Below are 25,161 nucleotides of genomic sequence, written 5' to 3'. Positions count from 1 at the left end.
AACCAATGACAGTTGTCATTAAAAATGTGTGGGAATACTCCAATTAGGAAGCAGAAAACAACTAGATACTATTGGAAAAATTTTATTGCCTACTTTGAGACCAGGTTTTGGGATGGGGAGAGTTGTGGGGCAGTCAGGACAGAGAAGACAGGACAGTGACCGCTGCCTGTCAGTATGTTCCTGCTGTATTTGCATGTGAGTCCCTCTGTGAGATCAATGCCAAGGATTGCACAGCTGGAAAAGAGGGGTGGTGCTTTTGGTGGGATTTGCTGTGTAACTCCTACTGTACTCTTTAGCTGCCAAACATTAGTTCCAGTGAGCTGGGTTAGTGAAACATGCTCTACTGGAACTGTTCACCTACCTTGGGTGATGTTACTGAAAGCTCAGGGAACAGCTCTGGCAGCAGCTGTAAGCAGGACAGTGATACAGAACTGGGGCAGCTGGAAAGGTGCTGCCTGGGGGAAGGAGCAGCCACGGGCCAAAGAAGACGCTGCCTTTGCCATTTGTTTCTGAGATATTGATTAGAAGGAACGGAAGCTAATTGCCATAGCAACAAATTTCATTCTTGCCCCACTCTTGTGTGTTAGTTAGTTTGAGTTATGTCCATGGCACTGCCAGGCAGCCACAAAGCCTTTTGGAGCAGCCAGTGCAGAGGGCGTTTGTGTGCACAGGGAGCTGTTGTTGGTGCAGGTGGGGTGTTTGCAGCGTGCTGTCCTGGTGGGCACTTAGTGACCGGTGTCCCAGCCAGGCTGGTGGTGGTCTGGCGGGACTCTGTAGCTGTGAATGCTGTTTAATGGTGATTTGGGGAGGTGACCCAATCTGTGTGGCCTCATTGTAACCCAGGTGGGGACCTTACCATCCATCTGAGTGGTCATCAAGACCAAATATTAGGCAGGGCCTGTGTGGTGAGTTGAGATTAATAATGAATGAATATGTCTTGGGAGCAATGCATTATTACAGTAAACCTTAGAAATGTACCAACCTGAGTTTGACCAGAGCCTCCTGAAATAATTTTTACTAATTTTTTAGAATATGCTTTAAGTTAACCTAGACTGAGACAGGTGAAAAATTTAAATTTTAGTGAAGAAAAAAAAGAAAAAGTGGTGATCACAAGAAAGGACTTGTCTTCCAAATATTCCGCAGAATAAAAGCTTAAAACAATGTGAAGGGAAGAAATAATGTGATAATTCTGATGCATTGTAGGGTTATCAGCAAGCTGTCCATTATAGTAACTTCTGCAAAGGTTCACACTCCAAGTATGAATTTAGAGCATGTGAGTCCTGGAACTACCTGTGTTCTTGCTGAGCAAGAAGATAGGAGAAGGTTCCCTTTAAAAACTGGTAATAGTCACTGATCAGCTGATAGGGACTGCTGTCAGAACAAAAGGTATGCTCACTACCTAAACTGGAAGTGCATTTGTTTCCTCAAACTGTAAGCCCAAGCAAGGTAGCAGTTAAGTCAGAAAACCAAGCTCATGTTTTGGCTTTGCAGGAGGGCAGAAGGAGGAGTACAAGATTTGTCCTTTTTAAAACCATCTCTTGTTGTTACCAGTTTTTTGAAGTATTTCTGCAGTTCTTGCGCCTTTTTCATTGTTCTGTCTTTAAAGAAGGCCTTTGCAGATGTTGCTATTTCTCAGGTCTACTGGGTAGATGTAGGACTCAGCAGTGGGAGTGGTAGGTAGATTGGTGTTGGGAGATGCATCCTGGTGGGCCACCCTTGGGACAGCGTGTGGCAGAGCAGACTGCCCCTGAAACAGCTCTGTGACAATCAGGGTAGATGGCTACTAAACAGATAGTTCCTACAGATCCAGAAAGTATACTCATGAAGCTTTTCCATGTTTGTGACCTACCAACCAGGAGGGAAATGCAGCGGGGTGTCCCTTGGACTTGGTTTTCACCTCTGCATTTCTTGAATGACCACGGTAGAGGCAGCCAGGCTGATTAGTAATTAACAGAACACAATCTGTGTGGAAACATGCTCAATGAATAAATTCACATGTCTTTCTTTTTGAGGCTAGATCTGTTATGAATAGATGGTGAACACAGTTGTCTACCTGCAAGGCAGTGTACAGTGAGAGGACAGTCTCTCACTTCTTCCCTAGAAGAGTACACTGTCTAGACCATCACCCAACAGTTCTCAAAACATACAGGGTCTGTTTGCTGTGCTTACTAGAGGCATGAAATATAAGCCTCATCTTACAGTGTTTTCCCTGTATCTTGCTTGGGATCGGTTCAGCACCTTGTGCTTTGTGGTTCTTCATGTGGTTTCCTCCTGGTCCCCGGGAGAGCCTCGTGTCTGTCCTGCTGGAGGGATGGAGCAGGTGCAGTGTGTTTTTTAGCTCTTGCCAGTCTGACAGCTCTTTTTTTTTTCCTCTGGTCCCTGACTGGTACAAGGCCCCTACTGCAGCAGACCAGCCAGGTGACAGGTGTTCATCTATCTCTCATGGGACTGCACAGTGCACAAGGTGTCTGTGCCCTCTTCAGCAGGGCACAGGTTAGATTTGTTTGCAGTTGACTCTTTAACCTGTAACAGGAGCCTCAACAATCTCCTCTGGCAGGTTGTGGAGGAAGAGATCTTGAGGTTGCACCTTGGCCCAGAGCTCTAGAAGAGGTGTAAAGCATATCCTTCTACTCAGCAGTATTCCTCTTGAAATAAAACATAAGGTGTTTTCTTGTTCAAGTGTATGTTGGGGTTTTGCTTGTTTTTTAAAATAAGCTTCCAAGACAGTTGCTAGCAGAGCTACTTTGCTTTTTTGGTTGTATTATTATTCAGAAAACTGTGTTATTCTTCAGACTCTCACTTGAGATGTGTTTCTGACAGGGGCAGGGAGGAAGTATTTTTAGCAGGCTCAGTGGCTCTGCTTGCAATGTGTTCATGCCTTGCTTGTTCAGGGTTGCAGTTGCTTTTTCAAACACGCATTTGGGGCTCCTGCCAAGACACCCAGGGCACTACAGCGTCGTGTTACAAGGTCCTGCTTTGTGCAGGCAGAGCTCAGCCCGGCAGGGCTGGGTCTGGGCTCTGCCAGCACAGTGCTGTGGTACCGCGTGTTTGGCCAGTGGAGGGGTGCTGGGCTTCACACTGCGTGCTGCCCTCGCCGCACACTCAGCATGGAGAACTCGCTGCCTGCCTCTGGAACCGTATGTCCTGGGCCTTTCTCCTTTCTTGGATGTCAGCTGTACTGGGGTTGTGGATGTGACTGGTTTGCTGGGCAGAGCCCTGAGTCACCTTTGAACAGCCTGGCTCTGCATGTCTGTTTGCTGTTGCTGATGCTGCTGGAGTTTGCTTTTAAAAAATCAGTCAGCAAGGTGCTGTGTGTTGTGACACCAAGGGAATGAAATCAAGTGTCTCCTGTCCATCCTCTCATCTGAGTGATTTAGTTTTTTCTGCTGCTGTTTTTCTGCTCCACAGCAAGCAATGTTTGTGGCTCATCTTGTGCTCAGCATTAAAATAAGGAAACCCACTTGCGCTGCTGAGATGCTGGTTATGTTTTATATGCTTGATCTCTTCTGGATGTGGCAGTAAAAATTGCTCATTGGGACGTTCCCCATGAATGCAAAGAATCCGTAGTTTGAATGGTTTAGTGATTAAAAAGCTTTGTAATACCAGAAGACCGTTTCAGGAGTATGGTTAATTCTAGTCCAGTTACGGTGATTTCTTCCAGGGAGCTTTAAGGTCTGGCTTCCTCGTGGGAATCCTTTGCAAAGTCTTCTGGAATTTGTCCCAAACAGCACAGAATGTGGGGAGTTTGTCAGAAAGTGTTATGTACAGATTCAGTGAACAAGAGGGAATATGAACGGCAGAAGAGACATGGCTGAGATACGTTTTAGTAGTGTTTTAAGACTTCTTTAGCATATAAAGGCTGCATTTTATCAGGACAGTAAGACAATTCTCGGAAACTCCCTGTTTTTCAGGAGAGAAACGTGCTGGTCTTTGAAAGTCTACCTGCATATTTCAATGGAAATATTTTGATCAACTAAAATGGGGTGTTTCACAGAGAAAACAGTGGTGAACCGCCCAGGAGCTCCTTCCCCTTGGTGCAGAGGAAATCCAGTCCCTGCTGGAATTGCTGCCGTCATCTGGGCTGGTTGAGCTCTGTGATGTGCCCCTCGTGTGCCTTGGCTCTGCTGGGCGTGGGTCTGGCAGTGCTGGCATGGCCCTGTCCCGGGCTGGGCTGCGGGGTCCCTGCAGAGCCGGGGCAGTGCCATGCGGCCGGGCGGCTCCCTGGGCATGGCATGGGCAAAATGACTCTCTGTCTTCAGCCTGAGCGTGCTCCTTCCCAGAGCACAGAGCTGCATTGTTGGGACAACGAAATGTGAAAATACTAAAAGCATTCAAACTATTTTCTTTTTATTTGGGAGCCTTTTGTGGAGCTCTGCAAAGCAGCCAGCCCAGTGTGTAGAGCCACTGGCAGAATTCAAAGGTGAGCTGGGAGTAGAAGGAAAATTGTAAGCTTTTTGGATTTTTTGCTGCTTTCAATTAAGGGTTCTTATATTTTTATAGGGGACATCATCAGTGTCAGGCTAAGATGCCTGGATACATGTTGACTGATCTGTTTAAAAGGAAGAAACATTTTTAGTCAATCTGGTTTCAGGTGGTTTATGGTATGTACTCTATTTCAATGACTAATACTTTGGGTTTAAAAATTCAGCTTTCTTGTGTTGTCATCTTAGCTACAAGTATCTGGGACTTCAACACCTCTCCAGCAAAGCCAGAAAGGATCAGATTTTCTGCTCTTCAGATTCCAGCAGTTGAAGGAAACATGGGTTAAAGGGAAGAAGGTTTCACTTTTATGCTGAGAGGAGAGCTGTCAAATTCAATGTATCCAAGCCAACTTAGTGAGCATAAGGCCTCAGGTATATTATTGAATTAACAAACAAGCCTGTATCAGCTAAACTGCAGTAACCCATCACGTCCTGTGCTTGCTGCACACTTTGGGCTTATTGCAAAGTAGAAACAAAACCTTGGATCCTGCCTCACACATGTGGTGACCAGGAGGACTCACATTGGCAGGTACGGTGATGGACACACAGCCCGCTCCACGTGTCAGCGTAGGCTTGTTAGTTTATGTTATGAACTTCAGTCACTGAATGGCAAAACTCAACCACTAAGACAGTTGCTGAAGAGTGAGATGTTTTTTGTGGGTTTGTACTTTGGTTGGTTTTTTGTGATTTATTTTTTTTTCAACTACTTTAATAAAGTGAAAATGTGAAAAGGTGAAGTTTGGTAGCTCAAAAAGCTTTACATGCTAACCAAAAGTAATCAATTTGATATACAGATGTGCAGCAAAACTAAAAACTGGCAAATTAAATTCTGTTTGAAGAAAATTCAAGCAATTTCAACCACAGCTGTGTACCTTCCCAAGCTGTCATTGGAGAAAACAGCATTAAGGCTAAAAGAAATGTAAGTTTTGGGGAGAGTATGTATTACTTGTCAGTTAGACTTAAATATTAAACACTGTGGTAATGTTCATGCCAGCAATATGGAGAAATGACTAACCAAGTCTTCTTGAAAATGTGCCATGTCATCACTGCAGTTTTTAGGTTGCTTTATTGATAAACTTAATCCTTTATGCAGACTGGGCATTTTGCCCTGATTGTGGTTTCTGCTGAACTGGAGCCACGTTGGATAGTGTGCTAAGAGTCTTTATTTTTAATCTTCTGTATCATGAAGGAGGAAGATCATGTTTTAAATGCAGATTTGTAACAGATTAACCAATTCATTGCTTATTAAAAAAACAACACTATGCTTTATGGACAAAACAAGCATGGGTTTAAAGCCCATGCTGCAGGTCTCAGGTCTGCTGAAGTTTAAATTTGTTTTCCCCTTACTTTCCCTTGTGGCTGGAAGCAGATCCCAGTGATCATGAAGCAGCAGCCATTGATGAGGTGTAGGCAATTATCTTGGACTTGTCAGTTTTTCCTGTACCTGGAGAAATGGAAAGGAGACAGGACCAGAATTTAGTGCAGTTTTGCATGTCCTTTGGATGTAATTCTTTAAAGCTCCATTCTGTATTTGAAACTGGAGCTTAACCATTACTAACAGATTAAAGTGAGGCTTTGGATCATCACATGAGTAGCCAGAATAGACAAACTGTTTAGTCTCCCCTAGAGAGAGGCTGTTATAAATACTGAGAAATCCATTTCTAGCTAGACATCATTTAACCATGTATGCAGATCTGGTCTAGTAGCAATCTGGCTGGTAGCAGCTGGATTTGCTTCATTATGACTGTGGGTGAGTCAACTTGATGCAGCAGTGATCACAAGAATGCTGTTGGAAAATGTCCTTGGTGTTGATCCCTCCTGAAGGGGGACTTGCCCATCCCTGCAGCCATTCCCTCTCCAACACGGTCCCTGGGGACATCTGCTGAGTGACAGCTGCTCTGGCTGTGGGCTGCCCTTGTTGGTACCCCACTCGTGAGCTGCATCATCTCAGCCTGCCATGGTCTTTCCTTCAGACTCACCGTGGTGGTTTTGTGCTGAACTGGTTATGAAAAGTCCCATCAGTATGGCTGCACTTCACATCAGTGCTATGGGATGTGAGAATTATGAATTAACCTTTCTCTCTCTCATTTCCCCCCCTCCCCACTCCAAGTGCTAATGGAAACATTTGGAGTACTTCTGGAAACAGGTGTGGAGAAAGGGAAGGCTATTTTTCTTCTGGTGATTAAAACTGGGGCAAGAATCTGTGACTAGTAAAAACAAAGCAAGTTTGTGTGCAGAGCATCCTCTGAGGGAAATCTGCAAAAGACAAATATAGTCAAAACTGGCTTTATTCCAATGGGTGTGTACAGAGGAGGGGAAATCCAGCTCTGTGCAGTGACTTTGAAGTCCAGGATCTTAAATTAGAAGATAAATGTTAAATAATGTATTAGCTTAAAGTGCTTCTGGCCCAAATGGTACCTCATACGATTAGGCTATTGCAGCATTTGTAATCACACACGGGTCCATAATTTGTATATGCCAGCAAAATGTTCAGGTGGCTTCAGCGCCTGTCCTGGGCAGTAAGCATGGGAGCAGTCTGGGGGGTTTCAGTTTGGGGATTAGTATGGATCAAGACCAGGGATCTCTGATTATTGTCTTGCAACTGTACAGGAATTTAGTAATCACCACAGAATTAAGCAGGAAGCCTTATGCAAGAGGCCTCACATCACTGAGGTTATTGATCCAGGAGTGCCATTGGGATATTAAGTCTTCACTGCCTCTACAACATTCTAGTCAATAAAGGCCACTTGGAACTTGAATTTTCTGCTAATTTCTCACTCTCTCACATAATGTTCTGCATTAGTTCATATTTGGCAGCATTCAGACTCTTCTTCATAAGTGGATTTAGCCCCTGCTGTATTTTTTTCCAAAACCTTTGGTTTTAAGGGGTCCTGCAAAGAGTTCTCATCTTGTTACAGGGGGTCATATAAGCATCTAATCTCCGTAAGTTTTTAACCTCTATCAAAGCTCATTTGCTCCCACCCCTGCAATTAGTTGTCTTTCCAGTTTTACTGAGTAACTTCAGGAAATAAATACTCTAGAATGTAAGCAAGCTACAAGCAGCCCCTGGCTGCATCCCTGTACTGAGAACACTTGTAGCAGGGTGCTTAGTGCCCCATCCCTTCCCTGCCCTTCTCAGTGCTGGCTCAAATTAGGAGACTTGGTTCTTGGCTGAGGCACTTGGAATGTCTGTCTTCCCCCACACAGCTGAGGCTTGATGCCATCATCTGGCTCCAGCTGCAGTGGCCTCTGTCTCCTGCTGTGTCAGACTGTCACAGAAGGGAGGTGAGGAGTTCCTGCAGCAGTGAGACCTGCACAGACTTGCTGCAGGATTGCAGCATGCCAGAGCTGTTTGAGTTTTGTTTGCATGGAAGAGTGCCTGTTGGTGCTCTTTGTATGATGTTTTTATTTCTTTGTGCATGTAGATGTCTCTTTTTTACGGCATGGGACACCAGTGCTCTGTTGCCATACAAAGTCACTGAGAAAAGCGTGCATTCCTTTTGGATGACTGAGAGAGTCCTCTTATTGGTGGTGAAATTCTGCCTGGTAGGTTTGGTTTTATTGCTCTGTAGCAATAAAACTTTTGAAGGCTCTCTGATTATATTAAGAAGACTAATTAGCATATTTTAATGGATCTGTTTTATTGCTTTATGTGGTAAAATTATCTATCTGAATAGTAGTAAAATTCATGTGAATCAGACTAGGTTGTACCTAACATCAGCTGCTTCCTAAGTAAGTCTAATGGCATTCTTTCTGCACAATCAATTTCACCATCCTTCCCTCTCACCCCTGTTAAGTCAGATCTGCTGTTGTTAACGGAAAAAATATCTTGGGCATCTGGAGGTTTCTCAGTATAAATACTGCTTTCTGAGAGGGAAATCTGCCATATGAATTTGAAACAGCTCCTTGAAAAAGAGACTTTCTTCTTTTTTCTCTAAATGTCTTGCTGTTGTATTAGGTTGTGATTCCAAATCCGATGTGTGCTCTGAACTTGTGCAAGAATAGAAATTATTCCGTGTCTGCATTTAGCCTGGACAGTGGCTTTTTAGTAGACATTTCTCACTAGACTCTTGCAATAGGGTGGATGCCCCTTGGCCTGTTCTTGCTGCCCGTCGCCCTGCGGCGCCGCGGGTGGAGTCAGGCGCTCTCCGCAGTGCTGTGCAGCGCGCTCAGGGTGTTTGTGATGAGACCCTGCTGCAGGCCCTGGATGAGTGGGTGATCACAGAGATGGGGCAGATGTGGTCTGGGATCCTCCTTTGGTACAGGTCAGTGACTAATACCAATGTTTCTGTTTAAGAGCCTTTTTTACACCTTGAATGTGTTTGTTAGTGGACTCAATAGTCAGAGAATATTAATATTTAATACTACCATAGGTTGATACATTTTTAGAGTCCTTTCACCATTTAACCCTGAAAATAGCCACAGAGAAATAGTAATGCAAATGTTAGTTGAATTAAATTTCCTGTAGTTTCTGGAGTTTGCAGTCATTTTCACGTCAGTATGTTGCAGTTTGCAATCCATGATATTATGATCGGTTGCGGTCGTTTCATTTTCATTTGTGTTCTTTGCACATCTTGGCCTTGGTTACTGCAGTGCTGCTTCCTGAGCTCTTCCCAAGGCATGGACCTGCTGACAGGTGCAGCTCTGAGGGAGCCGGTGCTGTGGCAGAGCACGACAGAGCCGGGCGGGAGCGGCGTTGCTGGCAGCAGTGCTGCTCCCCTGCAGTTCCCCACTGCAGGGCCCAGGTACACCAGGCACCTGTCAGCGATGGGAGGATGGGGACTGCAGGTGACCCAGTTGCAGAATTGCACCACAGACTCTTCTGAGAGCCACCTTCCTCTTGCCTTTTCCCTCATCCATTGTCCTTTATGTCCTGTTCTGTGATGTCACAGAAATGACCACAGAATCGCTTTTAGGGCTGTATCATTTAACATCTCCACCCCAACGTGGCTTGTCTCCTTCATGAATCAGATGTTACCACTCCTGCCCTGTGGACTGTTTTCATTCTCAGTTCCTGTTTGTTCTAAATGGCCTGTGCAATGCCCTTGCCATTTCATCAAAATGCTTTTTCAGAAATGCCACCTGACATACCAATATAATTTGAGACAATGTATTTTCAGCTATTCTTCCTCTGATTTTGGTTCTTACAAAATACATTTTTGGGTTTTAATTCCTCTTCTCTTTTTTCCTAATGAAAATTGAATTTTGCACATAGGAATATTTTCTTTCACATTACCTGTGATCTGAGTCAGTTAGGAGTTTCTTCTCTGTTACATTCGTGAAATTTGTATTTTAGGAGTTAACATTTCGGTGCAGAATGTCTTCACGTTACTTGTGCATTACTGCAAGTGAAGAAAGTTATTGGAAAAAACCACAAACCTACCAAACCCTAGCACTGTGATGTCTGTCAGAGTCTCAAAGAGTCATTGTCTCAAAGGTTCAGACATAAATTAAAATGGGAAAGTTCAGCCCTTGTATTGATGCTGGTGGCAGACATGCTGCAGTATACATGCAGTGGGGAGCTCCTTAAAGGCCACTCCATTCCTGTCAGGTTGGATGGTTCCTGATATTTCAGCCTTGGGAGCACCTTGCATACTCTAAATATAATGGTTCTGAAGATCCCAAACTTTGATTATGTATGGCTTGTCTTCGGATCATCTGGGTGAGTGATAATATTTGCTATGAACAGAATATCAGTGAGACAAAGAAGAGCAAGGGGAGAAATAGCCATGCAGGTGAGGGTGGCCTTTTACAAATGTGTCTGAAGGAGTGGGGCTGGGTGGCATAAGGTGCTGTGAGTCAGAGATGTCAGACAGGGTGATGAGCCTTTGCTTTACCTCTTCGAAATATGATAGTAAAACACATTTTCTTTGACAAAGAAATTGAGGGTAGGGAATAAGAGGTGCTGAGGTTTCTTCATGCCCCAAGAAACCTCATGGTCAGCTGTGGTAACAGTGCTGTGCTGGCACTGTTGTGTACTGCAGTCCTTCTGTGACAAAATCAGAGCTTCAGCCTTCCAGGAGATCACGTTAATATTCGGAAAATTTTGTTTAGTGAATATTAAATAGCGTTTCAGCACTGCTATAATTAGAGGTTATAGTTTATAGGTGGATTTATGTCCTGCTGTGCATTTTTGAATCTCCAGTGCCAATTCTGCTTGGCCTTTGCTCCCAGGTCTGTTATGTTGTGTTGCTGAGGGGCAACTGTGTCATTTAGACTCTATTGATCTGCTCTTGATTTGGCTGTCTGTTATCCTGAACTATTTCTCTGGCTCAAAGTATAGTTTTAAAAATAGCGTCAGGCGTTGCAGAGAGGCTGGGAAGGGCTGTAGCTTTAAATGCCGTGTCCTGGTCGTGCTGCCGGGCTGGAGCAGGGCTCCCCAGCGAGGAGCCGCGCTCAGCCGGGCCGGCGCTCAGCCATGCTCGCGCGGCGGCGGCGCTCGGGCGGCGCCCGCTCCGGCCCATGGAGCCAGATGCCACCAGACCAAATGTGGTGCTGCGCCTGCCCATGGCTGCGCGGGGATGTTCATGTGGTGCTGCTGGACCTGCGTGTGCTGTGAAAGCGACTTCTGCGAGCCCACGAAGGTGAGCACGTTGTACGGGAACAGTTGTAGCTGTCATGTTTGGCTGTTTTATTTAAGTCTCCGGTAGAACTTGACCTCATTTTGTGCATCAGCCTTGGAAGCCCTCCATTTTTCCTCTGGGCAATGCTGTTGAATTTCAGTGGTTGTTTTTTTCTAATATAGTTTTTCTTTGCTTTTGAAGCTGGGAAGTGCAAAAAGGCTCCTGTCTGAGTGAGTGTTACAATCCATAAACAAGACCAAATGTGGTGCTGCTTTTTGGATTTTCTGTTTTTGTTGTTTTGCGGTTTGGTTTGTATGATACAGTGAGTGATGAAAGAGATGGGAGATGCAGAAGATGCAGATGCAGCCCAGTGTCAGAGAGAAGTATTTGCATTGGTAGCTTTTTTAATGTGACCTCTTGTTTTGCTGTTTTTAGCTGTGCAAAATGTATTTTCAGGAAGTAGTAAACAAACTGCAGAACCATATTCTTTTCCAGATAAAAAAGAGTAAATGTGCTGCCTCCCATAGACCCAGTGACCTTCAGAAATGATTAAGTATTTTTCTTCTGTTTCATTGAGCTGTGTAGCTCAGCATTGCCCTTTTTCAGTCTGCATTAACAGTAAACTGTATCTTCCCCTCCTCCCCCATGTATTAAATACCAAAGAGAGACAGTAAGGTCTTTGATGCTCTGATCTGCAACACAAAATAGAAGCTATTTCTCTTTGAATTGTTGCAGTTAGCTCTCCCATGCTCTGTGGTCCAGTGTTTGAGGAAAAAAGAAACCTGGGATTCAAACTGGTTTTTTGACATAGCTGATGGTTTACCCGGGGTCTGTTACAGTCTGCAGAAGACATGGTTGAAAGATTGAATAGTATTCCTGTTGTGTTTGAAACACATATGTCTAATATATTTATTCCATTAACTTCGATTTTCCCAAAAGAAAATAATACCTTCTATATGTGTCCTTTGTCTCACTGCATTCATTATTCTTCATAATAAAAGCGACACACAGGTGGCTCTCAGGAAAAATGCCTGTTGTTGAGTTGCAGAGGTGCAGACTGCGGTGGTACAGGGCAGCAGGAAAGCCCAGGGGGTTACAGATGTTCCACATCATAGGTTGATAGATATGCATGCTTTGCGTCTTGTCACACCGAACTTGAGGCTACTGCATCACCTCTTGAGAGCTGAAGAGAGGAATAGTGAGCACAGGATACCATGTTCTGTGCTCTCTAGGCCAGGTCAGGGTAGTCTGAACAGCTTTCTACCGTATGTTGAGGAGATGCTGCACTGAGGGCTATCTCTAAATGGAGTTCTCAATGGGGATTCTTAGCTTTTGCAGGAATACTGAAAGCAGCGTAGTGATTTCAGTATTTACCTAATTCAATGTTCCCTGTGGATTTCTGGACAAGTGCCCTGTTGCCTGACCCTGACAGGTGCTCGTCATCCCTTGAATGCGTCTTCCTCTCTGATGTCTTGTTGCTTGCTGTTCTCTTCCAGGTTTCCGAAGGCATCTGTGCCACACGTGAGTGGCCCTGAGGAGGGCATGTTCATGGGCTGAGGGGACTGCCCTTGCTCACAGTGTCTTGTCCTTTACAAGCTGTGTTTGCCATTTGGACGATCTTAGAGATTTAGTTGGTGCTAATGCAGGAACACCTGCAGCACTTGGAGTAAACAAGCTGCTTTTGAACGAAGCAGGAGTCTGAAGCAGCTGTACTGTACGTTTGTGACAAGTATGATCTTATTTGGTACTATGTGTATGTTGTACTACAAAGGCTTTAAATAAGGAAATATGTCAAGAAATGCTCTATGGCAATGGCAAAGCAGTATATTCACAGGAAGCATGAATCTTGTTGCTTTGAATTACTTAATATTGTATTGCTGATTGGATAAACTTCAGGGAGGAGTTTTGGTTATGGTCACAGTATGTGTTGTACCTGCAACAAATAATACAGTTAAAAATAAAGAAATGAAGGAAGTGTAGAAGTATAGTTGCTGGAGCCCTTCAGATTAAACACTTGGAGGGGATGTGCATGTTAAAACTCAGCAGAGACACATCCCCTGAAAAAGGGAGAATCTTTGCTCTTGCACACGGCTGTTCTGTGCAGAAGGATCTTGCAGAGACATTTGTCCTTCCAGACTTCAGATCCAGTTTGCTCCAATGCTTTGCAAGTCAAAGTTAAATTGCAACCATAAAATTAAGCTGTGTTCTTTACAAATTAATATATAATATGCAATAATAATCTCTGTTCATCAGATAGCAGCTTGAAGCATAAAAGTCTGGGAAGTATTAACAAAAATTTTGTCTCTCAGGTAATGAGATGTGACTCAAACACTGGGGAAAATACGATGATATTTTAAAAAAATCAGAACCAAACAAAAAAAACACACATCATTTTACATAGTCACTTTCTTATAAAAGCTTGTATAAACTTGTTTCTTAATCCACCCTCTTCTGCTGGTTCCTGTACTTAACTTTTGCTCAGCTTTACCTCATTTCCCATCCTTATTTTTGTAACTTCTAGCCTGATTGGCACTCCCCACTAGAAATCAGGAGCTGCTAAAATAAACATCCATGGTTGTTATTTTGGCCGTATCTTTTGCTGTGTCATCCCTTATCACCTCCCACAAGTTCTTGTGTATAATTCAGTTCTTTCCTATTTTTCCGACCAGATTCTTGTGTCCGTTCCCTTGGACATCCCTCACCCTCAATGTTGCCTTGTTTATTCAGTCAACACTGATGATTTTCTGCTTGACTAGTCTAGCTTTAGGAAACCATTACTGAATTGGGCCATCAAGCTTCACTTTTTTTGCTCAAAAATATATTTTTCTCAGGATTTCAGAAATTTGAGGTCAAGAAGGTGATGTCTTTGGCCGCGATGCTGTTTAAAAGGAATTAAAGGGGCTGTAGACAGCCTCTTAAAGGGAGACTTTACACTGCATTGTGTCAATCCCTTCTGTCTCTGGGATGTCAGTGAGTACTTGCAGGCCAAGCTAGTGCCTGGTCCCACATGTTCCAGTCCTGCTTTAGGGAACAGCTTGTGCAGTGTTCCTTGCCTCAGCCCACCATATATGTGCCTGAGGGGCAGTTGGGAAAGAGGGAGGTCAGCTTGTAGCTTCAGCTACCTCTTAACCAGTTAGTAAGTGAAACATTTGCTTCCCGAGAGGCAGGGGCCCTGGGCAGGGGCCCTGGGCAGGGGGCCCTGGGCAGGGGGAACATGTGGAGCCCCCTGGACCCCCCCCTGCGCTGACAGCAAGGTGCTGTGGGGGAAGCATCTGTGACCAGCCTTCACTGACAAGGCTGCACTGGAGCTCCCCTGTGGAACAAGTGGTGTTGGTTGTGACAGAAGCTGCCTCTGGGACAGCGAGTATGATGCTATGTGGCAGCAGCATCTTTCATCATTGCTCCCAACACCAGGAAGGGCTGCAGCTGAATATGGGTCTGCTGCTGACAACTCTGAGGAACAGACAGCTGGCTGCTTTACAGCTAAACTATTTTTGGCACTTGATGTGACACATGAAGTCACATCTCCATTTCATACTGAATTAGGTACAAGGCCATGGGCAAGTCGCCCTGCAGCTGGCTTTACCAAATCCCAAGTGAGGGTTTGTTAACGTGCCTCAGGCCATTGCTTGAGGGATGCTGCTCTTGGCACTAGTGCCAAATGAAGCAGTCCCAGGTCACCTTTTCCTCCAGTGGTATTTCTGCTGTCTTGGGCCTGATGATGAGCCACATTTGGGAAAGTAGTAAGAACATCCCCAAGCACCTTATCACTTGGTTCCCAGTGAACTCACAGATTGGCTCTAGAGGGAGCTGCTGTCCTGTCTGTGCCCAGGCTGTGCCAGTACAGGGTTAGGCAGGGAGCTGCTTGGCTTGGACCCCCCTACAGAAAGGGAATGCCCAATTGCATGCAGCATATGTGAAGTGTTTCCCCTTTGTGGTTGCCCACAGCCCTTCTGTCCGGGGCAGGGACATGCCCTCTCTCCAAAGCAGGCCTGTGGGGCTCTGTGTTGGCAGATGTACCATTAGCACATTCCTGTTGCAGCAATCATCACTCGTGACTGTTTAACTATTTTGAGTAAGGTGTAAAGCCATTTCCTCTCGGTGTCACAGTGTTGGTTTCCTGCTCAAGCTGTTGTCTGAGGCAGGCAAAGGCATTGTACTGGAATTTTTTATTGAATATTTTTCAGAGTAATTTTTAATTTTTTCTCACTTTTTTTTTTTTAACCCATAACCATGGTGATCTTCCCATCATTTTGAGGGTTAATTGCTCATAGGCAAAGGCTGTATAACTTTCAGAAATCCCCATTTTATAATCTAAACAATGAGCTGTGCTGTGAAAAACACACAGCAAGACTTCCTTGAGCTGTCCATCTGTTTGTGTGCTTTCCTTAGCCAGGTTTAATTTGGATTTGGATTTAGGAGCATGCTAGAGACACCTCAGTACAGTTGCTGTCAAGGATGACCATAGGTTTCTGTGGGTGAGTAGCTGGAGCCCGTTAAAAAGCAAAGCTGCTGCAGCTTCTGAAGATTCAATCACTCAATACAGTATTTCAGAATAACTGCAGTGTGTCACAAGGAATCACACTGGACATGTTTTTTGCTTTTCCTTTTTCTTGACAGTAAATTCAAGGCAGCTGTTTTGTAGAGCGGGAGCATATATGCACCCTGAGCACTTGCTGAAGGAAGGTGGAAGGTAATTTGTAAATGAATCCACATGTGAGTGAGCAGTTGTTTCTAGGGATGGTTCAGTGCAGCAGTATTTAGATCTTCTGTTTATATTTACCTGAGAGATGAATGAACAGAAATATTCTCCCTTACATATGCTGTTGCGCAGGATTTGGAATCACAGAAATACGCAACTAGAAGTAAATAGTGACCCACAGAGTCGCTGGTATCAGACGTGTGGCAATGTTGTAACAGACAGACAGATCCACAAATGCAGGATGTGGAAGTAGTATCTGGGAGATACTCAAAAGCTTTCTGGACATGGTCCTGGACAACTGCTGGCTCTTGGTGGCCCTGCCTGAGGAGGAGGTTGGACCAGGTAAACTCCAGAGGTCCCTTCCAACCCCAACTGATCTGTGATTCAATAACAACCTTTAAAAAGCAAAGCATCAGAAAAACAGACTCCTAATTCTAGATCAGGTGTAGGTCATAAAGAGCTTATTGCATCACCAAAGTGGGTGAGGCGGGGGAGTTTGTGACACTTTTTCATTTCCTTTGAGACCTGCGGTAAGTTGTGCCATATACAATGACTGTGTTGGGTCCAGAGGAACAGGACACTGGCTGCTCATGAGACAGTGGGGCTGGTGCGACGTTAACCCATGCGTTTCAAGAGTCATGTGCTGCAGGTGGCATGCAGAGAGGTGACTTGTGACTGTTGATGGCATTTAATCTAATGTGTTAAGGGTACCTCATAGTAAGTTGTGAAGTTTAAGTATCTCTTCATGGTACCTGCTGGGGATTCTGTGTGTGCTTATTCAAATGTGCACTTAGGTAATGCAGATCCAATGAAATGGGGCCTGGGGGGGCTTTTACTCTGCAGATGTGGTCGGGCACAAAGGATGGTGGGGTTTTTTCTCCCCTGTGATTTTTATTTCCTCTGAGGCATTGATTAGAGATCTTGCTTACTAACAAACCAACTCCCTTGTAACTGTCATCAGAGATTTTGAGTCTCTGCTCCTGTGCCTGCCTGAGGCTGGCAACCATCTGTCCGCCCAGTGTGGAGGGGTTGGCCAAGTCTCTATGCCCAAGCCTGCACCTGCCATGCACTAATGATGCTGTTGAGTGGTGTTTCCAAACAGGAAGTCTAAAACCTATGACTTTCTATGAGTCTCATAGATTTTCTGTCTGTATGACTGTATTGCCTTCAGCACAGTGGGAAAAGGAAGCCAAACAAATTCTGAATGTTTTCATGGTTAGCTTTAGCTGCCAGTCAGGTGTGCAGTCACTGGGAAGGTGATTAACCCAGGCACCTCAGGTGCTGTTAGCTTCTTTCCGGGGCTGTGCAGTCTCACTCTGAGCTCCCCTGAATCACTTTGCCCTCCATGTGTTTATTTTAAGTAGCATGACAATTTTCAGTCACACTTGTGAAGCTCCAGGCTTCACAAGGGGAGGGAGGACGAAGCAGGAGTTGCCCCCTTGCAGCAGGCTTGCTCTGAAAGCTGCTGTTTGCTTAGGCCAGCTGCTCTGAGTGTTTGAACGCAACAATCCATCTTCTTGATGAATGACTGGTATATGCTTTTACTGAGGAGTTTTAGGAGGGTGAAACACCTTTAAAGGAACTGCTGTATTTAATCTTCAGCAGCACCAAAAAGCAGAATCATGAGGTGCTTTCTGGGCTGCGTGATGCAGAATAGAGACGTTGGAAAGCGTGTACAGGAGGGAAAGCCTGAGAGCATTAACAGTTGAGAATTTGGTAAGATCTTGAGAGAGAGAAAGCATAAGGCCCTCACATGATTTCATCTGCTTTGTGGCATAATTCCAAAGCAGTTCTCAGTGTACCTCCTGGTGGGAGGGCACACAGCTCCCCTTAACTGGACTGTCAAATATTATGGAAAATTGTATTGCAAGAGAGATTGACTATTGAATTCTAACCCCTATTCTTATATAAACATTGATCATTATAGTACTTAATTTACCAGCGTGTTTTCAGGACAGATTGACCATCATCTCAAATTAAATAATATGTCATCAGCATTTCCCAGGGACCCAGTTTGTGCTGAGTCTTCCCTTTACAAAGCCTTGTCGATATGGACAAAGTATTTAAATTATCTCAGTTCTGTTCCAGAACTGCACTTATTCAGCCTTTTCCTTTTGAATTGGAAAGAACCCTTTTTGTTATTTCCGAATAATATCCACACAGCTGGTAATTATAAAGCATTATCCCAACTTGGTTTATTCTGTTACTGCTGTTCTAGTTCATTTTCTACCACAGGTGTAAGGAGATAACCTGGGCAGATTTGCTGAAGTCAACTGGCTTTAAAAGGGAGGGAAGAGAAAGTTTCTACCAAATTTTTCTCTCACAAAACTTGTGTCATGAGAGGAAGAGTGTACTATATTGGTGTAATTTATGGTAATTATCCATACACACATACTAATTATACCAAACATGGAGTAAATTAAGCTGATAGAAACTCTTTACTGCAAAGTAGTGTTGAAGCCCCGGTAGTTCTGTGGCACTGATCTGTGCAGATTTCAGCTCAGAGTCTCTGGGCTGCAGAAAAACTGGTGATGAGCTGTTGTTTGGTTCTGAGACACTGGGTCAGTCCCATGCTCACTCACCCTTACTACTGCTGAGAAAAAAAATCAATTATGAAAAGAAAAAGAAAAAAAAAGTTATATTAAATTGTGGAAGTTTTGCATCAAAACTGTGGATCTTTCTGGTTTTCATTGTCTGTCATTAAATACGAAAATGTCCTGAGTCTGGAGGAGGTAGAGATTGTTAGGAATGGATTGAGAAGCCGTTGGTTCATAGGCAGTTAACAGTAATATGATTGTCTTGGTGTGCTGCACAGATGCTCCGTGCTGCTCGTGGGGTGGCGGCTGCTTGGCAGAGCTGCTCTCTGCGTGAGGCACAGACCGGCTGTGCCGTGGGTGCAGGGTGATGCTCCCAGGCCAAGCATGCCCTGCACAGGCCGAGTCTTTGTGTTTGTCTAGGCCATAGGGAGAAGTCTGATCACTGACAGCCCTGGAGAAATCTTAGTGAAGTTACAAATTCCAAGAAGAGGTGTCTTTACAAATGTGTATTACTTGCAAATGCATGTCCCTGCATCTCAGAGACAACATGTGCAGTACTGATATCATGTATACTGTTGGTCCCACTGATTAATACTAATTCTTAGCACCAATTTTCCATTGATCTCTCCAGAGCTCCAGGGTTTCTACAACTCAACCTTCTTAAGAAAGCAGTTGATATTTCAGGAGTCACAACAAACCAAGAAATTATATTCTATTTATACTAGAAGTTTCCAGCAGCTGAGTTCCTGTAGAAAATGAATCAATTGCTTCCCCGGGTGTCTGGTTTTCCTCTTGATGGGGCAACACAGAACCTTAGGGTTATGGGAAGGAGCCCGGGTAACCCCGGGCGCCGGCCAGTGTTGCAGCCTGCGGGGTTTTTTGCATTAAATACGGAATGATGAACCGTGAGAGAGGTTACAGTTAAGTGTAACGGCATTTTTTTTTTGTAAAGCGCATATTCCCAATCACGGACATGGTTCTGCGACTGGGCAGTAGCGGTGGGTCGGCTGGCAGCTGTGTCAGTGGAACGAGCCGGGGAGCTGCCGGCTGGTCCCCGCCGAGCCGCGGGAGCAATCGCGGCCGCTCACCAGCTCCTCGCTGGGACAGGGGCCGCGGGAGCCGAAGGACGCGTTCGTTGTCAAACCAGGGATGGAGGTTCCCTGCGGGCCGCGGGCGGCCCGGCCCGGCGAGGCCTCCGTGCCGCGAGGGGGCGGGCGGGGCCGGGCGGGGCCGCGGTGCGGCGGGCGCGCAGCCATGCACGGGCGGCGGGCGGGCGGCCGGCGGGAGCCATGCACGGGGAGCGGGCGCTGCTGCCCCGCCGGGACAAGGTACGGCGCGGGCCCCGCGGGGCGGCCGCTCCTCCGCCGGAGGACCCACCGCGGCCGCCGCCCGGGCCGGGCCGGGCCGGGATGGGGGGCGTGCTCGGCTCCAGGGAGGCATGTCCGGGTCAGGAGCCGCCGGTGCGGCCGCACCTGCCCGGTCCTTCGCGGGTTCGCGGCGGGTACTTGGCGGGCTGGATTGCGCTGAAACAGCCTATAACCTTTTTTATTTTTTTTTTTTTTCTCCATACGTGGGGTTTGTCTTTTGAAACTCACTTTTTTCCTCCCACTCGGAGACGCCTGCTCGCAGGGTTTGCCGCGGCAAGGTGTGCATTAGGGTGCCTCTCAGGCTCCCATTTTTCTGACCATAGTAGATCGGTTATAGGTTTCACTGTTGCTGCTGTTCAGAGAGGTGAAGCACTAGGAATGACTCGGGTGTGCTGTACTGTACAGTTAAACCGTGTGACTTCTGCTCTCAGTTACCTTCTTGGTCTTTGCTCTCTCTTGAGCCTCTGCCCTTGTACCGATATCTTGGAGTGCTCGGTCTGCCAAACTGAGGTGCCCTGTTGCACGTTTGTGCTTGAGTTTTCAGTTGTTTGAGGTGATTAAGATGAGTCAAGTATGAGAGGTTTTGCTTTTTTTAAACTTTTGCTGGATCTCTGTAAAATATATGAAGCTCTCCTGATTGATACTGTCCCCTGGCCAGCTGAAAAAAGGTACAACTTTTCAAAATTGGTTGGCATAAAGAAGGAAAGCTTTTCTGTTGGTGAAGCTGCTGATTAGCACTCATGTTTCTCTCTGTCTCTGTGCTTAGATTGAGCGATTGGAAGTCAGCAGCTTGGCACAGACCTCCAGTGCCGTGGCCTCCAGCACTGATGGCAGCATCAATGCAGACTCCGTTGATGGGACCCCAGATCCGCAGCGGACAAAAGTGGCCATCACACACCTGCAGCAGAAGATACTGAAGCTGACAGAGCAGATCAAAATTGAGCAAACAGCCCGTGATGACAACGTGGCAGAGTACCTGAAACTGGCCAACAATGCAGACAAGCAGCAGAGTGCCCGCATTAAGCAAGTGTTTGAGAAGAAAAATCAAAAGTCAGCCCAGACCATCTTGCAGCTGCAGAAGAAATTGGAACATTACCATCGAAAGCTGCGAGAGATTGAACAGAATGGGATCCCTCGGCAGCCAAAGGATGTCTTCAGGGATATGCATCAGGGTTTGAAAGACGTTGGAGCAAAAGTCACTGGCTTCAGTGAGGGAGTGGTTGACAGTGTAAAAGGTGGACTTTCCAGTTTCTCCCAGGCCACACATTCAGCAGCAGGTGCTGTGGTTTCCAAACCCCGGGAGATTGCCTCCCTCATAAGGAACAAGTTTGGGAGTGCAGACAATATTGCTAATCTGAAAGACTCCTTAGAAGAAGGCCAGGAAGATGGGACAGGTGGCAAGGCTCTAGGTGTTATTCAGAACTTTCAGTCAAGCCCAAAATATGGCAGTGAAGAGGATTGTTCCAGTGCCACATCAGGCTCGGTGGGAGCCAACAGTACAACAGGAGGCCCTGTGGGAGCTTCCAGCTCCAAAACAAACACTCTGGATATGCAGAGCTCAGGGTTTGATGCAATACTGCATGAGATACAAGAAATTCGAGAGACACAGGCAAGACTGGAAGAATCATTTGAGGACCTTAAGGTTCGCTACCAGAGGGATTACACGTTGATAATGCAGACCCTGCAGGAGGAGCGGTACAGGTATGTGCTGTGGTACTTGGTTTGACATTCCAATGCTGTGATTGCAAAGCACCAGAGTTGTGGATGGTAGTGCTCAGCAGGCTGTTCCCAGCAGCCTGATTCAAGTGGATGGTTCTGAGGTCTTCTCAGGACTATTCCCTCCCAGTTCTGCCTTTTATAAATATTTCTATCTTACTGCTCACCTCCCTCTCTGTACAAGAAAGAGATTGTAAGGAAAAAGGTTATTTCAAAATGTTTTCCAGATAAAAAGTGAAGCTGAAGAGGTCTAATAAGGTGTCCCAAAGCCAGGAGTAGTACGTTGATGCAATTACTGGTATCACACAGTGCTTTGCCCTGCAAAAAAATCCTGAAAATATTTGGATCAAAGCAAATGACAGGGAACTAATGTGGACATGACTTGACCCTGCCTTCTCCAACACTCAGATCCATATCTACCAGAGAAAGAAACATTCCAGCTTTCTTCAAGTTCTCTAAAAATACATGATCTTGCCCATGTGCCAAAACTAAGATATCCCTTCCCTTCTTTGCTCAGTCCACAGTGGCAGCACCCAGGGAAATGAAGTTGAATTAAATGTCAGATACTGACAGTGCTCTTGTTGTGATTAGAGGGCACTGGAAGCAGGTGACCTATGTTTCCATGAGTCTTCCCCTCACTGGAAGAGAATGGAAAGGTGGAGCAGTTGCTGCAGTACTGCTGACCCCTGATGAAGTTGCAGGGGAGAGGTTACAGTGGACTTCAGTAAGGCAGCCTGGCCAGCTGCCCCCACCTCCCTGCTGAGGAAAGCTGCCCATGGAGAGGTACTGAGGGAATACTTCCCTTTCCTTGCTGGGTAGGAGAGGCTCTCTGCAGACTGCCCTGTGCTGTCCTGCCGAACACCTGATGTCCCCCACGCGCATGGTGGGAGCAAGGGCTTGACTCCAGGCTCTGAAGGGAAGAGTCACTAGCTGCCCTTCTGCAGGCATCCCGGACAGGATTCTTAAGCTTTAAATAACAAACGCAAAGCGCAAGCCCTCCTTCTGATGAAGGACAGTACGCTGTTGTCATGAGGTTCTTTATGGCCCTCATTGCTTTGCCAGGATGTGAAACACAACCTGAAAGGCACAGCAGAGCTGCTGGGGGTGTGTACAGGCTTGCTGAAGTGCCCTGTGCCACTTGCTGCACTGGTTTGTGCAGTGTAACATAAGAGTTGCCCTACAGGTCTTTAGACATGCTTATGCCAAATCATTAGAAAAACTCTGGAAAAGGCTAACCTGCTAGGATCTGGTAGAGACAGCAGGCTCTCAGTGTGCTTTGCAGAGCTTGGGCAAACAAAGCCAGACCAACACTACTTGCTAATCCTGCTTTGTAATAATCAGCAGTTTGACTGAAACCGGCAACCAGCACAGCAGCTTTGGTTCCTTGTGCCGCAGTGTCATCAAGTCATCCCAAAGCGATGCAGAGCTGGATCTTCTGCTCCTCAGAGAGGAGAGAGGTGCTGTTGTCTGTTGCTGTGTAGGTTGTTGTTTCACACATACAGCAGCAGCCATTCATGGTGGAACGCTAATGCAAGCACAGCATAGCTGAAGGAGTGGCCTGAAAGTACAATAGCAGACCTTGGGGACTGATGTGTGCTGTCAGCTAAGCGGGCTGCTTACTGCCCAGCACCTCTGAGCAAGGTTCACATAGGTCCCATACTAGCTCGCCATGTTATGTGCCATTAACCTTTGCAGAGCACTCCCCTGAGGTCAGCCCAGACCCCAAGCACTAACCAGGGCAGCCTGGAGTGAAAAGCAGGGACAATCTGCATTTGGCTTATAAAAGCTTAAGACAGTAATTTAGACCTGTCATTTGGAATGCTGATGCAAATTAATTAAAGGTGTGACCTTTAAAAAGGACCAGTCAAACCACCCTTGTCTGTGTGGGTAACTGCGTGATCAGCAAGAGCTCATGGGTTAATCACAGTTAGATGACTACAGGACTCTACAAATGTAGATTCTTGTTTTTATAGCTTCTGTATTTTGAACTATCACAATAATAAAAGCCAACATCACCTTAGAAGTGGACAGTGATGTAATGTGTCCCAGGGCAGAGGGTGCTCCTGCCTTGGCAGGGAGGTGTGGTGCCTGTTCCTCCAACTGGAACCCGTCTTGCTCCTCAGCTCTCTTCAGAAAAAAGCTAAAAGAAGGGAAAAGAAGTTGTGATTTAATGCTGGCAGGCTGAGGATTCAGATTAATCATAATTGGCCTTTAAAGTTGTAAATATCTCCTAACTCTGCTCTGTTTATGGGAAGCTTTCAAAAACAAACACAGAGTTGAGTTGGAGCTTAAAAAAAAGTTTTTGGAGAAGTCTTTTTCTTGTCAGGTGACACTGAGTGCTTGCATTGTACCTGGAAGCTGGAATGAACATGCCATGACATTTTCTCACCTGGTCTTAATCCATTTCCTCTTTCTAAAATTGTCTACTGTTTTGTAGATTCTGATCTTTTTTCCCGTTTTTGTTTGTGCAGTTTCTGTTTATCAGCCATGGCTTGCCTCACAGGTTTTCCATGACCTCCTTCATCTCCTCCTCCCCTCTCCTCCCCTCTCCTTGCTTCCAAATGTTGTCTGCCATCCATGTGGCTGCCGGTTTGCTAACCCCAGTCTCAGAGGCAGGGACTCACCTGCCCAGTTGCTCCAGTTCTCCCGCCCTGGTGCAGGCCTGGCAGCACCGTGGCAAGGCCAGGGTGGGCTGTGCTGGCCAGCACGTGCTGGCCCTTGAGCACTGCTCTGTTCCGCTGGGGCTGAGCCGCAGAGGAAGGAAGGGTCTGACGCTGCTTGGCCATCATTGTTTTCTTCTGCACCCGGAGCAGGCGCCTGAATGGCTTGTTGCTAATCTCATTAGTGGAAGGTGGCAGTTGTTTACTGGTACGAGCAGGGACTTTCTGTGCTATCAAGACTGAAATAAAGTTCCTGCTGAGTATTTTCATCTTGCTTGTCCCTTCAGGAACCTGTTTGCACATGGCAAAACCATAAGCTCACATATTTGGAGTGTGGCCAGTCTAAGGTTTTGGGTTTCTTCCCAAGCCTAACAGCCTTGGAAAGGGCATTTAGGTCTCCCATGCTCCTGTCAGAAGAAAACCTTCAGCCTAAAGGCTAGTCACTGGTGCTTCCATTTGTCTGGGTTCTAATGTAGTCTAATTGCCACAATTCAGTCTGTCCTCATGATGTGTTTTAAAATAGATCAGAGGAGCTAAACCTCTGAGGTCTGGGAGGGTTGGCAAGGCTGTTCTGGAGTGTGGCCAGGCAGTGAAGGCAGCATGTTGGTGATCACCCAGCCAGGACAGCACCAAAACATCCCTGCAAAGCTGTCTGTCCTCCTTCCAGGGAGGCTCAGAGCTGGAAGTACAGGGATATGTGTGGGTGTCATGAGCAGCTTGTGCTCCCTGTTGGGAGCAAGCTCTGTCCTTCATCTGTCCTGCTAGATCAAAGACTTGGAGCATACTAGAAATAACTTCTGGTTTTACCTGTTTACTCCACTATTGGAAGCACTGTGGTCAGTAGCATAAAGATGTATTTAGTGAAAAATAAAGATTACATGAAGGTTTGTATGGCATAGCTATAAAAAGGAAAGGATCCATCTTGAGAGACATCTGAAGACAGGTACGAAACTTCATTCACAGTCTAATGCAGACGTCTTTGTAGCATTACTTTGATCAGAGTTTCTTTACTCACCGTAGCACTGAGTGCAGATCAAATGCCTTTTTTTATCACATCCCTCTCTTCCATATGCTGTGCTAGCCGTGCCTTTTGCAACTATTACTTTAAAATGCCTTAAAGCTTTTTTTAAAAAAT

The 25,161-nt window shown here is 45.8% G+C and overlaps 1 protein-coding gene across 4 annotated transcripts in view; it reads left to right on the top strand.

Annotated features, from left to right (window-relative positions):
* The window catches only part of TMCC1 (transmembrane and coiled-coil domain family 1), a 72,336-nt gene that overhangs the window by 40,927 nt on the left and 6,248 nt on the right, over positions 1 to 25,161 (top strand). For all 4 annotated transcript variants that reach the window (XM_058812821.1, XM_058812818.1, XM_058812819.1 and 1 more), the window contains exon 5: positions 20,417 to 21,351. In XM_058812821.1, coding sequence (XP_058668804.1) covers positions 20,417 to 21,351 — 935 coding nt within the window. The remainder of the gene's footprint in view (positions 1 to 20,416; positions 21,352 to 25,161) is intronic.

This window comes from Ammospiza caudacuta, chromosome 12 (genome assembly GCF_027887145.1).
Source record: "Ammospiza caudacuta isolate bAmmCau1 chromosome 12, bAmmCau1.pri, whole genome shotgun sequence".
NCBI classification, from domain to species: domain Eukaryota; kingdom Metazoa; phylum Chordata; class Aves; order Passeriformes; family Passerellidae; genus Ammospiza; species Ammospiza caudacuta.
The sequence above is the reverse complement of the archived record's forward strand: the minus strand, read 5'-3'. Positions and strand labels throughout refer to the sequence as shown.